Here is a 15,955-nt window from a genome sequence, read left to right as displayed (position 1 = left end):
GGGCAACAATTACAACAATGTTTCCTATACTTGATATGAATTAAGGGAGGACTTATACCCCAGCAAATAATAAATCACCCTCTATAAGTGGATTGCAGTCTGGACCCAACTTATCTACTGTTTTCAGCCTCACTAGGAGGGTTCCTCCAGGGTTTGGGAAGCTCTGCTCTAGGGCAGCAGTTTACAAATTGTGGGTCTGAGCTCCCTTCCCCCCGGATGGTTTGGGTTAATGGCAGGGGGCTCAGCTTGATGCTCATAGATAACCCTGAAAGACCAGTTAGGGTGAGTTTTGGGGTGAGGACTAGATAGTCTTGAACCTGTGATGGAATGACCTACAACATGGCTATATGCTTGTTTTGAGCTAAGGAGGGATCTGACTACAGGTTGGGCATTTAAGCGGGGCTTGGACTGAGACCACTGCTCTAGGGAGATGCCTTTCTCTGCTAGAACAGTCCAGGGGCCACACTTTCCAATCAGAAGCTTCTGTGCACCCTTCCCCTTCTGTGCTGGAGGGATGAAAGAGTTTCCAGCCTCACATAGACAGGTAATAGCATGAAGAAGACCCCTTATGTCAGGTCATGCAGTAAGTTCTAGGACCCCTGCCTTTGCTCCAGGTAAGTGTGCATGGAGCCTGTTGAGCACCCTTTAGCAGATATCAAGCTAATTCCCTTACATGGGAAACTCATGAGTTAAAAGTGAGCCTCATGTTATTTTATTGGTATTGAAGTGTGATGTCATTAGGGGGGTCTTGGGGATTTTACATTCAAGTCCATAGTTTGTTGGAAAGTACCGTCAGCCAGCCACGCGTTACACAAGCCAGAACATTTAGATAAAGACGCACCTTTATTATTATTAACATGTATTTATATAGGGTGCAATTGTCTCCCCGTATTTACATCAATGACTGTAGACATGAAACATGACATGCTTGTACAATGTGGGGGTCGCTATGATTCCGAGTAAATTATTGTCACTTATAAGGGGTGGGTGATATTTAACGATAGGTGTTTCCCCAGGCAGTTCTTGTTTCTTTGGGTGCTAATACGGTGCACGAGATATATATATATAATCTAACTGGCATTGCGTTCCCATGTCAGTTTTGGCTTCCCATCTCTTTATCTTCTTCCGAATCTGAAACTGAAGCCTCCTTTTTTCCTGTTGTATCCATTAAGCTCCTCTGCCAGTGATCCCAACGCGGTTCCTCCTCGCTTCTCCTCTTCTTCCTTCTTAAAGTCTTCAAGCTCATCTCCTTCCTCTTGCCTCCCAAACCGGAATCTGAAGCCTGCCCTCTCCTTCCCAAAGCCCTGCAATTCTTTGGCCACACTGAACAGAGACGCTGGGTCTGTAGTCTTCTTCTGTTTGGGTGCTGAAGGGTACCACCCTGCGATGTTCTCCTCCCCGTCGGGCAGCATCCGTAGAAGGCGAATTATCTCCCAAGGGTCGGTTTGCTCTCTGCTGTCCTGCAGGGCGAAGGTATATCCCAGGCTTAGTAGAACCAAAACAGATATTCCGTAGCTCCCTCTCATCTGTAGAGAGAAACTAAACGTTAACATGGAGAATAATGATTGATTTAAGCACTTAAGCTATTGAACTCTAGCACAGAGAGAGTCTTTATAAAGGGAATTACCAGATACCATCTAAAATAAGGTAACTTCATGATTGCTATTGACCAGTAGGCGTTATCTCAACCATTCTAGATATAGACCTATCCATTGCCCTCACTTTGCCCCTGATCAGACTGAAGCAGCATGTGCTTCATCCCACCCATGGTTTACCTGGGTCTTCGATCTGCAACCATGGACTGATCCATTGATTGTTTAGAAGTCATTCTGACAGATCTCGCTGCTTGTGCGAAGGCCTCATTTAAGGGTGGAAATATTACAGGGAAACAATGATTTCTTCAATTATTTACCACTTCTCAAGATTGCTTTGCACACAATTCTCCCGATTAGATACAGACGTGAAAGGATTCAGTATGGTCATTGTGCTTTTACTGCATTAAATGTGACCAAACTTTAGCCTATAATGGTTGGAAAGAGTTCATATTTTTTCCTCTAGATACACCAGAATGCTCAGCCTGAAGGCCAGTTAGGGGGAGATTTGGGGTGAGAGCTTGTGTGTCCTGGGTACCCCTGGAACTATAGCAGAGTGACTGTTACCCCAATGTTTCTATATATCTGTAACCTTGTTATGAGCTAAGGGGGCCCAGCCTGAAGGTCAGTTAGGGGGAGATTTGGGGTGAGTGTTTATTTGTGCCCTGGGTACCCCTGGAACTATAGCAGGGTGACTGGTACCCCAATGTGTCTATATATCTGTAACCTTGTTATGAGCTAAGGGGCCCCAGCCTGAAGGTCAGTTAGGGGGAGATTTGGGGTGAGTGTTTATTTGTGCCCTGGGTACCCCTGGAACTATAGCAGGGTGACTGTTACCCCAAAGTTTCTATATATCTGTAACCTTGTTATGAGCTAAGGGGGCCCAGCATAAAGGTCAGTTAGGGTGAGATTTGGGGTGAGTGCTTATTTGTGCCCTGGAACTATAGCAGGGTGACAGTTACCCCAAAGTTTCTATATATCTGTAACCTTGTTATGAGCTAAGGGGGTCCAGCCTGAAGGTCAGTTAGGGGGAGATTTGGGGTGAGTGTTTATTTGTGCCCTGGGTACCCCTGGAACTATAGCAGGGTGACTGTTACCCCAATGTTTCTATATATCTGTAACCTTGTTATGAGCTAAGGGGGCCCAGTCTGAAGGTCAGTTAGGGTGAGATTTGGGTGAGTGTTTATTTATACCCTGGGTACCCCTGGAACTATAGCAGGGTGACTGTTACCCCAATGTTTCTATATATCTGTAACCTTGTTATGAGCTAAGGGGGCCCAGTCTGAAGGTCAGTTAGGGGGAGATTTGGGGTGAGTGTTTATTTGTGCCCTGGGTACCCCTGGAACTATAGCAGGGTGACTGTTACCCCAATGTTTCTATATATCTGTAACCTTGTTATGAGCTAAGGGGGCCCAGTCTGAAGGTCAGTTAGGGTGAGATTTGGGTGAGTGTTTATTTATACCCTGGGTACCCCTGGAACTATAGCAGGGTGACTGTTACCCCAATGTTTCTATATATCTGTAACCTTGTTATGAGTTAAGGGGCCCAGTCTGAAGGCCAGTTAGGGGGAGATTTGGGTGAGTGTTTATTTATACCCTGGGTACCCCTGGAACTATAGCAGGGTGACTGTTACCCCAATGTTTCTATATATCTGTAACCTTGTTATGAGTTAAGGGGCCCAGTCTGAAGGCCAGTTAGGGGGAGATTTGGGGTGAGTTCTTATTTGATTCTGAGAGCCACATACAGTCCTTCTCTCTGACCTTGCAGTTGTCACTAGAAGTTGGTAATCACTACAGAAACCATGTGGTAACACCATGAACAAACATGTACATAAACGTTGATTAATCACTCATAGGTAGTGATTCTGCTTTGGCACTTAAAAATCACACCACAATCCGACCTATAGTCGCCCAGGGATTTATTTGGAATATGTTTTCCTTTAGCAAATCATCGGGACACTTCAGTCCAATCATTTGCTTCGATCTGTAGTTGGGATGCAAAAAAAACAACCTGGAGAAAGGATGAGGAGCCTTCAGTCTTGGGTCTTTTATTGAGGTGCATAAAGTAAGGAAGGGAAATTAAGATTGGCTCAGTGGTGCCAATAGCAATAGGTGTAATGGTTACCCAAAAACCCCTGTAATTGATATAATTTAGTAATACATATCTTAACAGCCACATCCAAACCATTTTTGTTTTGTAATATCAATGCCTTGCATTCCATGTTCTGCTGGTATCTTTAATACATCACAGCCCCCAGCCTCCTCCTCCCTGGACTGGATATAGTTAGCACTATTAGTCAATGCTATTAAATAAAATAATAAGATTGTAATTAAATCCAAACGTTAGAGGCGAAATGGAGTCTTTTCAGCCCATGCTAATTTTATCAAGGACGTGAGCACAATCTCGCTTGCCAAAAAGTTATGTTCTTCCACCCCTTCCTCCCCCGACATTGATTCATGGTCTTCCTTGGTTTATACTCTCTGCAACTCAGCACAAACCGGGAGAAATAATAGATATACAAACCCAAAAGAGAAAAAAATGATTATTAATTTTTTAAGCTGCTGCCCTGAAACAGAGGGAAATGAAATGCATTATTTATGCATGCGGAGCCTTTCTGCTGCCCAGCACAGTGCAGAGCGCTGCCGTTATGCAAGATCCACTAAACGCAGACAAACAGTGATTCACATGCTCGGGTTCTGCTGGGCTTCTTTATATATTTATTTTGCAGGAGCACATTAAATATCAAACAAGGTTCATCTGCTAATACCAAAGGCAATGTGCTACCCTGGGAGCCTAACTTCATAATCCGTGATGACTTCTGGCAATGTACGTCTTCATCAGCTGCTTCTCCTTTACTCGCCAGGGTCAGCAGTGCGCATGTAATGACCTTCCTTGAGCTAAGAGGCTTTCTGTACTTTCCACCTGTAACCAATACCTTAGCTGCTGCTGAACTCAAACCCTTCTCCTAAAGCCTGTTGGAATGTGTAGTTTTACATGGAGTTGGCTTTACATACCCAACAAGTCTATGAGCTGAACAGGGAGTTGGTTTTACATGACCAACAAGTCTCTGAGCTGGACAGGGAGTTGGGTTTAAATGACCAACAAGTCTATGAACTGGAGAGGGAGTTGGCTTTAAATGTCCAACAAGTCTTTGAGCTGGACAGGGAGTTGGCTTTAAATGTCCAACAAGTCTATGAGCTGGAGAGGGAGTTGGCTTTAAATGTCCAACAAGTCTATGAGCTGGAGAGGGAGTTGGCTTTAAGTGACCAACAAATCTATGAGCTGGACTGTGAGTTGGCTTTAAATGTCCAACAAGTCTATGAGCTGGACTGGGAGTTGGCTTTAAGTGACCAACAAGTCTATGAGTTGGACTGGGAGTTGGCTTTAAGTGATCAACAAGTCTATAAGCTAGACAGGGAGTTGGCTTTAAGTCACCAACAAGTCTATGAGCTGGACAGGGAGTTGGGTATATATTCCCAACAAGTCTATGAGCTGGACAGGGAGTTGGCTTTAAGTGATCAACAAGTCTATGAGCTGGACTGGGAGTTGGCTTTTAATGTCCACGAGTCTATGAGCTGGACAGGGATTTCGGTTTATGTTCCCAAAAAGTCTATGAGCTGGAGAGGGAGTTGGCTTTAAGTGACCAACACGTCTATGAGCTGGACAGGGAGTTGGCTTTAAGTGACCAACATGTCTATGAGCTGGACAGGGAGTTGGCTTTAAGTGACCAACATGTCTATGAGCTGGACAGGGAGTTGGCTTTAGGTGCCCAACTAGTCTGTGAGTGTGACAGGGAGTTGGGTTTATGTTCCCAACAAGTCTATGAGCTGGCCCCTCTGGGTGGTTAGCCCTGCCAACAGGTAGAATAACATAGCCATACTCCTCATCCTCTTAGCTAGGTACAATTATGGTAAAAGCTCATCAACATATCACGACCCTCGAATCGCAGATTTTTGTCTCTTGGCCCCTTTGCCCCCTGAATGTAGTGCTCCACTGATTGGTGCCCTGGATTTCATTGATGAATGGCCCCCAAGGGGCTCGTAATATTTCTATACATTTTTCCTCTGTGCTTGTGAGGTCACTATAGGAAACATGAGTTGCAGTGCGGCGTTGATCCAGCTAAAACATGATGATGGTGTTGCCGGGATCGGGATATTGGAAGGATGATTTCCATCAGTGTGCAAAGATAAATCTATAAATGAAGAGCCTCTATTTATGTCTGGTAGAGATGGCACCGTATCTCCCATATCTCCTTCCCATTGGCTTTCAGTCTGTCCTTCCATGAATATCCAGGACAAGAAAGTGTAGCACCAAACCATCAGATTGCCCAGTATCCATTGGCCACCATGATATTAATGGCAGGTTCTTGCACCGGGATGGCAACATCATCCATCTCTCTTACTGGCACTGAGCAATGTGCTTTATAATACTCAGTGCAGTCCATGTGACCTATCAGAGTGGAGACGGCTAAGTGCGGATAAACAGGAGTAACGGCAGTGCCTGAGGATAAATGGGTGGCAATAATAGCCACTATAAAATCCAAGGTGTGGAACAGCGCCTCTATTAAGCCCGCGTCATGGTAATTCAATAATCTCATTTGGTCATCTATGACTGACTATCCCAAAAAAATTCGGGATTCAGCAACTCTCTGTATGGAGGCCGTCACTAGCGGAGCGCAATAAACTCTCTAATAATATAAATATCTTTCTTTTTTATATGCGCCGCAGACAGGAGATGCAGCTCCATCCGCATGTGCTTCATTATGGCTCATTTAGATATTCAGAAACGTATCGCCCTGCGGCAATGCAGTTGGTCCTTACATTCATATTTTACTTTCTCTTTTGATACATTTTTATTGCACTTTTTATTTGGCCGTAAAATGGGAATTCTCGTCAGAATTCACAGTTACCCATGATTCCAGTGTTGGTCCTGGCTAGTGATGTGGCGAATTTGTCCTGTTTATCTTAGCTGAAAAATTCTAGAAACGCATTGAAGTCAATGGCCGTCAAAATAATTTTGCCGCGCATCAATTTAGATGTCTGCGATAATTGTTATACGTGAGCCAATTTTGGCCAAATACATTAGTCGATGGGTGTCCAAAGTATTTTAACGCACGACAATGTTTATGCGCGCAGCTATTTTGATGAGGGCCAGAATTTTTTATATTTGCATTTTTCGCCGGCATATTTTCGCTGCAGTTTTCGTGAATTTATTCAGTGGTGGCGAAACGCAGAAATTAGCAGTGAATTGGCTCCTGCCGAATTTATTTGCCCATCCCTAGTCCTGGCCTATGTTAGTACTAGGGGTACCTGGTGTTATTGGAGTGTACCACTCTTTAGGGAGGCAGTGGTACCGCGTGGCACCCATTCCCATCTAAAATATCTCAGATCATGAAAGGTTGCAAAATAAAATCAGTTTGTTAAGCTAAATATCCCTACTATGCTTTCCTGTTAATTTCACTGAATTTCCAACTGAGCATTGCCTGTTTTGTGGTTTCTAAGGGCGCTGACCCTAGCAGCTGGCAACGTAACAACATAACAAATCCCATTGGATAAATAAATATCATTTCAACACAGACAATGATCGGGCAGTGAACGTGCTCCAGCTTTGCTTCGCCTCTACCCATTATAAACACAGCCACCACCCTTTTGCAGGACGCAATTCAGGACTGTTGGTTCTTTCCCAGCCCCCAATTTTGATGGGACCCCCCAACTAGTCACCCACTTGCTGGAGTCCCTGTTGAGTCTACTGAGCATCAAGCCCCCCATAACCAAAGGATGACCCTGCGGTGGATCAGAGCCTGAAGCTGCAGTTGTTACAGGGCTCTAGTTGGCAGTTGGATCCCATTGCTTTTCCCTCACACAGGCTGACATTTAGAAGATTGTGGTTTCTGGCATGTATTTAATATAGTGAGCGCTCAGCAATCCCTTCCCAAGGTGCCGGGAGGCTTTTCTAAACCGCTTGAGACTCGTCTACTTCATTTTGTGATGCTGCCGAGGAAGGAGGTTTAACCACTTATGTGCCAGCCTTACTGAGCTTGGGATATAGTTTCCAGAGCTTCAGTGGTTAAGGAAAAAAATCTCACCAATAGTTTCCAGTTAAAGAATGACGTGTGTGTATGTATATATATATATATATATATATATATATATATATATATATATATATATAATGCAGAAACTATTTGTATTCATATATCGATAAGAGCTGTCATGTTGACTGCCCCCCTACTGTCTAAGGCAGGGGTCCCCAACCTTTTTTACCCGTGAGCCATATTCAAATGTAAAAAGAGTTGGGGAGCAACACAAGCATGAAAAAAGTTCCTGGGGTGCTAAATAAGGGCTGTGATTTTGGTAGCCCTTATGTGGACTGGCAGCCTAGAGGAGGCTCTAATTGGCACTATACTTAATTTGTATGCAATTAAAACTTGCTTCCAAGCCTGGAATTCAAAAATAATGACCTGCTTTGAGGCCACTGAGAGCAACATCCAAGGGGTTGGAGAGCAACATGTTACTCACGAGCTACTGGTTGGGGATCACTGGTCTAAGGGAATCAATAAGCTATACCCTCATACTGTACTGTCTAAGGGAATCAATATGGCACCTCCTCCCATATGTATAAATACAAATATACAGAGAAGGAATGTTCTGGGCACACAATAAGCTATACCCTCATACTGTACTGTCTAAGGGAATCAATATGGCACCTCCTCCCATATGTATAAATACAAATATACAGAGAAGGAATGTTCTGGGCACACAATAAGTTATACCCTCATACTGTACTGTCTAAGGGAATCAATATGGCACCTCCTCCCATATGTATAAATACAAATATACAGAGAAGGAATGTTCTGGGCACACAATAAGTTATACCCTCATACTGTACTGTCTAAGGGAATCAATATGGCACCTCCTCCCATATGTATAAATACAAATATACAGAGAAGGAATGTTCTGGGCACACAATAAGCTATACCCTCATACTGTACTGTCTAAGGGAATCAATATGGCACCTCCCTCCTACCATATGTATAAATACAAATATACAGAGAAGGAATGTTCTGGGCACACAATAAGCTATACCCTCATACTGTACTGTCTAAGGGAATCAATATGGCACCTCCTCCCATATGTATAAATATACAGAGAAGGAATGTTCTGGGCACACAATAAGCTATACCCTCATACTGTACTGTCTAAGGGAATCAATATGGCACCTCCTCCCATATGTATAAATACAAATATACAGAGAAGGAATGTTCTGGGCACACAATAAGCTATACCCTCATACTGTACTGTCTAAGGGAATCAATATGGCACCTCCTCCTCCCATATGTATAAATACAAATATACAGAGAAGGAATGTTCTGGGCACACAATAAGCTATACCCAGTATTGGCGGCAGCTCCCACCCATATCTATAAACACAGTTCTTGCTCTGTACAAGCACCAAGCTCTGGCCTCATGTGTTACTGTCTATTTAAGGGAAATGAATTGGCTGATAATGAATTACTTATCAATAGTGTATAATTTCCCTTTAAGTTCCTAATTATCTGTGCCAGTGCTGCTTATGCACAATTCACACGCAGCGGCTGATTGTCGGCTGATAAATTGCCGTCCCCCCATACAAGTGCTGGGGTTTACATAAAGCACCGATAAAGCTCTGATAGATCACCATGCGGCAGTGGTTCATATAATATGTTGCTGTTAACCCTTCGCCTCCCTTTTGGTGCTTTCACTATCGAGAACTGAGCAGCAAAACTGCCTCCTGCTGTGCATGTATTTCTATGAGCGGGGGGTTGTTGGGAGCTGGGAGCTTTCACTTCATTAGAGCATTGATTTTAGATTTAAGGACGGAGAGAGACTCACTGGATTCTTGTTACTGTGCCAAAGCTTTGCATGATCCCTACAATAAGCTCCTTCCCCCATAGATGGAGAATAATGATTTAGGGAGGCTTAGTGTCCCCCAAAAAGAAACCAGTGGCACCCCTTCTTGAAATTTCCAATGTTGCTCAATAACTTTTATCTTTATCTTGCAGGCTTCACCCTACTGCATTGCTGCAAACAAAAACTCACTGCTGCTGGAAGGCTCATGCCTGGATTCAAGAGGCCCTCAGTCAAACCGATGGCTTCTTAGGGGGGGTTTAACCTAATTTACTACATTTATTTGCATATGACGAGCAGCTCTGGCCTGAGCAGATTCTGTAGAACCAGAACCAGCCCTTAAATTATCAGATTTTGTCCCCAAAAAGGGACCAGAGAGGCCATATTCAAGTATGGTGCATGGAGCTATCGCATGGAAAGCCTTCTATTGGTGGCCTCCCCAAACCCGAAGAATTCACCCCCCTCCCCTGGTTTTTAGTTTTTTTTTTTACCAAATAAAAACACAAGCTGGGTAGACTTACTGACGTATTTCGTGCCAAAAGTGGGCACTTTGTCATAGCCTCTAAGTAAGTGCCCATCTTTGGCACAAAACGCGTCAGGCTTGAATATGTCCTAATAAAGTTCTTCTACTTTTTACATCATTCGGGCCCCTTTACTCAGCTTGTGTTTTTGCTTGATCCCACCTAATGACATGGCCCTTGGACTGGGGGTCTATTTGGGATCAGACTACTGGGAATGATTTTGACTTAATGCAATAGGAATTTTTTGGAATCTACATTGACTTTTGGACCATGCTCTATTAGAAGAGGTACACAACATAGCCATATAGTTTACTGGTTTTTACCGAATATACTACAGTTATTGGCCTATGATCAGCAGCTCTGGCCTGGGCAGGTTCTGTAGAACCAGAACCGGCCCTTAAATTATCAGATCTTGCTTTAAGGATGTTTAGCTTTCCCAATAAGGGACCAGAGGGAAGATGGAGCTCTCCCATGGAAAGCCTTCTATTGGTGGCCTCCCCAACCCTGAAGAATTCACCCCCTCCCCTGGCTTTTTAGACTGACGACTGCTCTGCAGGGGGGATAATGCCGCTCTCTTTCCTGAAGTTTCCAACAAACCCGGTAAATCGTCAGAAAGAGAGCGGCACAGATGTTCATTTGCCGGGAAGCGCCCATTAAAGCTCAATATAATGATGTTTTTCCTTCCAGCAGCCATAAAGGTGCAGTAATGCTATTAAGGAGCGAGAGAAAACTAATGATAAGTGAGCTGGAAAAACTTCCCTCGCCGCAACTGAATTCCGTTGCTTAAATTGCATTTTAGGCTGTTGGTTTCAGCTCCTGCTTATAATGTAGGGACCTTGTGGGAGTCATTGGGGAGTCGTACGCAGCAGTGCAGCTGACAGGCCTACTGTACAGCAGAATGGAAACTGGAAGATAAAAGCCATCATCTGTACGGATCATGAAGTAAGAATATGTTCTCACTGCCAGAGTGAGCCAGCTTGACTCCCTCTAATGTTTTGCCCCATTGTTGTTGGGTTCTTCAGACACTTTGCTAAAACCCTAAAATAATCCACAAAACCATATTGCTACTTTAAGCCAACTGCACCTTGGGGCTCTTAGATGAGCTCCTAAGATGATTTACTCCATCTTGGAGATGTGGTTAGAGACATTCAGATGGACCTCTACATTGTTGGGTAGAGAACTGTTGGATAAACCCCTTTGTTTTGGGTCTCTGGGTGGAGACATGTAGATGAAACCAACTTAATATATTCACCACAGACCATGACTGAACTACTCTGCCTTGGGGCTATGGTTGGATACATGAAGGCAAAACTCTTAACCTTGGAGCTTTGGGTGAGAAGACCATGAGTCCTCTCTCTCTGTCTTGGGGCTATGGGCGGAGACCTGCAGATGCATTCCTTCATCTTGGGGCAGTTTGGTTGAGCTATGCTAATGAACTTCTTTCTGAGGAAATTTGGCTAGGGACTTGGTGATCCCTTGCATCTTGGCATCTATGGATAAGACATGCAGATGAACCCTTATATCTTGGGAGCTATGGATGGAGACATGCGGATGCACCCTTGCATCTTGGGAGCTATAGGTGGAGACGTTGATGAACCCTTGCATCTTGGGAGCTATGGATGGAGACATGCAGATGAACCCTTATACCTTGAGAGCTATGGATAGATACATGCAGTTGAACCCTTAAATCTTGGCAGCTATGGATGGAGACATAGAGTTGAACCCTTACATCTTGGGAACTATGGATGGAGACATGCAGAGGAACCCTTGCATCTTGGGAGTTATGGATGGAGACATGTCGATGAACCCTTAAATCTTTGGAGCTATGGGTGGAGACATGTTGATGAGCCCTTACATCTTGGGAGCTATGGATGGAGACATGCAGATGAACCCTTATATCTTGGGAGCTATGAGTGGAGACATGGAAATGAACCCTTACATCTTGGGAGCTATGGATGGAGACATGCAGATGAACCATTATATCTTGGGAGCTATGGGTGGAGACATGGAGATAACCTTTATATCTTGGGAGCTATGGGTGGAGTGATTGAAACGAACCCATATATCTTAGAAGCTATTGGTTGAGACTTGAAAATGAATCCTTACATCTTGGGAGCTATGGATGGAGACATGCAGATGAACCTTTACATCTTGGGATCTATGGGTGGAGACATGCAGATTAACCTTTCTATCTTGGGAGCTATGGATTGAGACATGGAGTTGAAACCTTACATCTTAGGAGCTATGAATGGACACATGCAAATGAACCCTTACATCTTGGGAGCTATGGATGGAGACATGGAGTTAAACCCTTACATCTTGGGAGCTATGGGTGGAGGCAGATTAACCCTTCTATCTTGGGAGCTATGAAAGGAGACATGGAGAAGAACCCTTACTATGGATGGAGACATGGAGATGAACACTTAACTATGGATGGAGAAGAACCCTTACTATGGATGGAGACATGGAGATGAACACTTACTATGGATGGAAATGAACACTTACTATGGTGGAGACATGGTGAAGAACCCTTACTAAGGATGGAGACATGGAGATGAGCCCTTACATATTGGGATTTATGAGTGAAGACATGCTGTCCAGATTTCCATATGATCCTATCCTTCGGCACTGCTGGTGTAAGCAGCTAGTAGGCCACACCCCTATACTGTGCTTCCTAAACCCTTGCCACTACCCGGCTGGTGTCTGACTTCAACTACCTGCCAACGAACATTCTCTCCTGAACTTTAAATCTGTTTATTTCCCCCAACAACAAAGTCTGTTTATTCGAATGCAGACACACAGACTGGCAGAACCCCCTGCTGGGGGAATTAACGAAGTGAGAGGCAACCGCCAGCTCGGGCTTCAGCAGCCAATTAAAACATCACAGGTGTCATAGGAAAGTAACGCCATGTTTTGCTCTCACTTATTCTCATATAAGGTCACTGTCTCCTGCTTGTGCTTTACATTCCCCTTTCCTACTCATTGCTCAGTAACCTTTATCTTTATCTTGCAGGCTGCACCTTACTGCATTGCTGCAAACAGAATCTCGCTGCTGCTGGAAGGCTCAAGCCTGGATTAAAAAGGGCCCTTAAAGGTACAGAACAACAGGATATTAATAGGGGGTTATACATAATGGACTCCATTTATTTGTATATGGCCACTACTCCGTCTCCTAATGAGCATCTCTGGCCTGGGCAGATTCTCTACAACCAGAACCCGACACTTCTGGGAATATGAGATTCCCTTAAATTGTCAACTCTGTGTTACTGTCTATGTGTCTGTTGTGCTTTATGGGCCAATTTCCAGGTAATGAGCATTTGCTTTGTGTTCCTGTAAAACTACAGGCTGAAAGGCCAGCGGCCCAGTTAAATATTAATGTGTGTGTTTCCCTTGCGCCTGTTACTCGCACGTATACATCACGGGATTGGCCGTGCGTCTGTTCTACCCTCATGCTGTTTATTCTGCTGTCTGTAGGCTCTGGGGTGAATCAGTCAAACAGAATGTGAAAGACAATCATTTATAAAGGGCAACAAAACCTAAAATCAAGTTACTTCTATATTAAAGTGAATTGTGTAAAGTTTACAAGCAGCAGTCTCTCCCTACTATACCTGCTATCCCACAGTCACACTCCCTTCCCAGAGACTATTATCCACTGTTACTATAGACACCATCTCTCCCTACTATACCTGCTATCCCACAGTCACACTCCCTTCCCAGAGACTATTATCCACTGTTACTATAGGCACCATCTCTCCCTACTATACCTACTATCCCACAGTCACACTCCCTTCCCAGAGACTATTATCCACTGTTACTATAGACACCATCTCTCCCTACAATACCTGCTATCCCACAGTCACACTCCCTTCCCAGAGACTATTATCCACTGTTACTATAGGCACCATCTCTCCCTACTATACCTGCTATCCCACAGTCACACTCCCTTCCCAGAGACTATTATCCCACTGTTACTATAGACACCATCTATCCCTACTATACCTGCTATCCCACAGTCACACTCCCTTCCCAGAGACTATTATCCACTGTTACTATAGGCACCATCTCTCCCTACTATACCTGCTATCCCACAGTCACACTCCCTTCCCAGAGACTATTATCCCACTGTTACTATAGACACCATCTCTCCTACTATACCTGCTATCCCACAGTCACACTCCCTTCCCAGAGACTATTATCCACTGTTACTATAGGCACAATCTCTCCCTACTATACCTGCTATCCCACAGTCACACTCCCTTCCCAGAGACTATTATCCACTGTTACTATAGGCACCATCTCTCCCTACTATACCTGCTATCCCACAGTCACACTCCCTTCCCAGAGACTATTATCCCACTGTTACTATAGGCACCATCTCTCCCTACTATACCTGCTATCCCACAATCACACTCCCTTCCCAGAGACTATTATCCACAGTTACTATAGACACATCTCTCCCTACTATACCTGCTATCCCACAGTCACACTCCCTTCCCAGAGACTATTATCCACTGTTATTATAGACACATCTCTCCCTACTATACCTGCTATCCCACAGTCACATTCCCTTCCCAGAGACTATTATCCACTGTTACTATAGACACCATCTCTCACTACTATACCTACTATCCCAAAGCTTGTATCACTAACAGAAAGAAGTGCAGATATCTCAGCCTAGCAGTCACACCACTGACACACACAGTTTGTACTATATAATTACAATAGTGTTCCCAGACACTACAAGACTTCTCATGCTTTACATTGGTTCACTCTATCGGGTGCCGTTCTAGCCTGCTTGATGCACAGCTGTATATACATTTATAATTAAACACCTATTTTACCAAACAATGTCTTGAAAATGAGTTTTTCAGTTTCAGGCAATTATCAATGACTCCTGTCACTACATTCAGATATCTCTATATATATCGGCAGTGTGAATTCCAGGGGTGGTGTCTCTTATATGAAGTTTGTGTGAAGAGACCCCTGGGTGCTGCTGTGAAACGCTCTCACTGTGAGACTGACGACAGCCTGGCTGGGAACATTGTGCCGTCACAGCATGTAAGCTCTTGGGGCAGGGACTGGTGGGAATGATGGATAATCCCTTTAGTAGAACCTCTTTAACTTGGGATTGGTCTCGGGAGTTGGAGCAGTTTTCCATCTTTATCTCTATTACCTGTTGTACATAGTTTAATATTCCTCATTCATAAGATAAAGATCAGGGTGTAGAACCTCTACTTACCTTGATCAGCGGAGGGTCGGAAGATTTTGGTTCTTATAAGGATGTGCCCGTTGGGTGATCTTTATGGTTCCTTCCCTTCTGTGTGTGAAGCCTCTTGTGTCCGTGGCTTTAGCTTTTAAACAAGAGCCCTGATTAATTGTAACGTCAGTCCCTGGGGCTGTAATGGCCGGAATTAGTGGCCTGCATTCCACACACTGGGATCCCATTGGCATGGCGGATAGTTACTGTACTCAAGGCTCAAGCCCGGGCTTTGGCTCCTGTGATTGGCTGTAGTATATGAGTCAGGAACCAGTTCAGAAATGGATGGATAACAAGCTCTGTTTATTTGCTCACTTTACACAGTAAACAATAGGAGAATGTAATCAGCAGATACGTCTTCTACCTGGATTTGTATCTTAACCCTTAGAGTAGAGTCCATCGTTTAGTTCATTTTTGGCTTTGCAAATACGGGTCATCTGGGTGAAGGTTCTTCATGTTTGACACCATACCTGCTGTCTCAGAGACTATTATCCACTGTTACTATAGGCACCATCTCTCCCTACTATACCTGCTATCCTACAGTCACACTCCCTTCCCAGAGACTATTATCCACTGTTACTATAGACACCATCTCTCCCTACTATACCTGCTATCCCACAATCACACTCCCTTCCCAGAGACTATTATCCACTGTTACTATAGACACTATCTCTCCCTACTATACCTGCTATGCCACAG

The 15,955-nt window shown here is 44.1% G+C and overlaps 1 protein-coding gene across 1 annotated transcript; it reads right to left on the bottom strand.

The window, feature by feature from the left end:
* Positions 1-1,115: 1,115 nt before the first annotated feature.
* LOC121396874 (orexigenic neuropeptide QRFP-like) lies at positions 1,116-15,403 on the bottom strand. Its single transcript, XM_041572451.1, has 2 exons — positions 15,239-15,403; positions 1,116-1,526 (listed from the first exon to the last, which is right to left on the bottom strand). The coding sequence occupies exon 2, from the start codon at positions 1,524-1,526 to the stop codon at positions 1,116-1,118; it is 411 nt and encodes a 136-aa protein (XP_041428385.1). The 5' UTR covers positions 15,239-15,403.
* Positions 15,404-15,955: the final 552 nt, after the last annotated feature.

This window comes from Xenopus laevis, chromosome 8L (assembly GCF_017654675.1).
Source record: "Xenopus laevis strain J_2021 chromosome 8L, Xenopus_laevis_v10.1, whole genome shotgun sequence".
Classification (NCBI taxonomy): domain Eukaryota; kingdom Metazoa; phylum Chordata; class Amphibia; order Anura; family Pipidae; genus Xenopus; species Xenopus laevis.
This window is presented reverse-complemented; position numbering and strand designations above follow the sequence as displayed.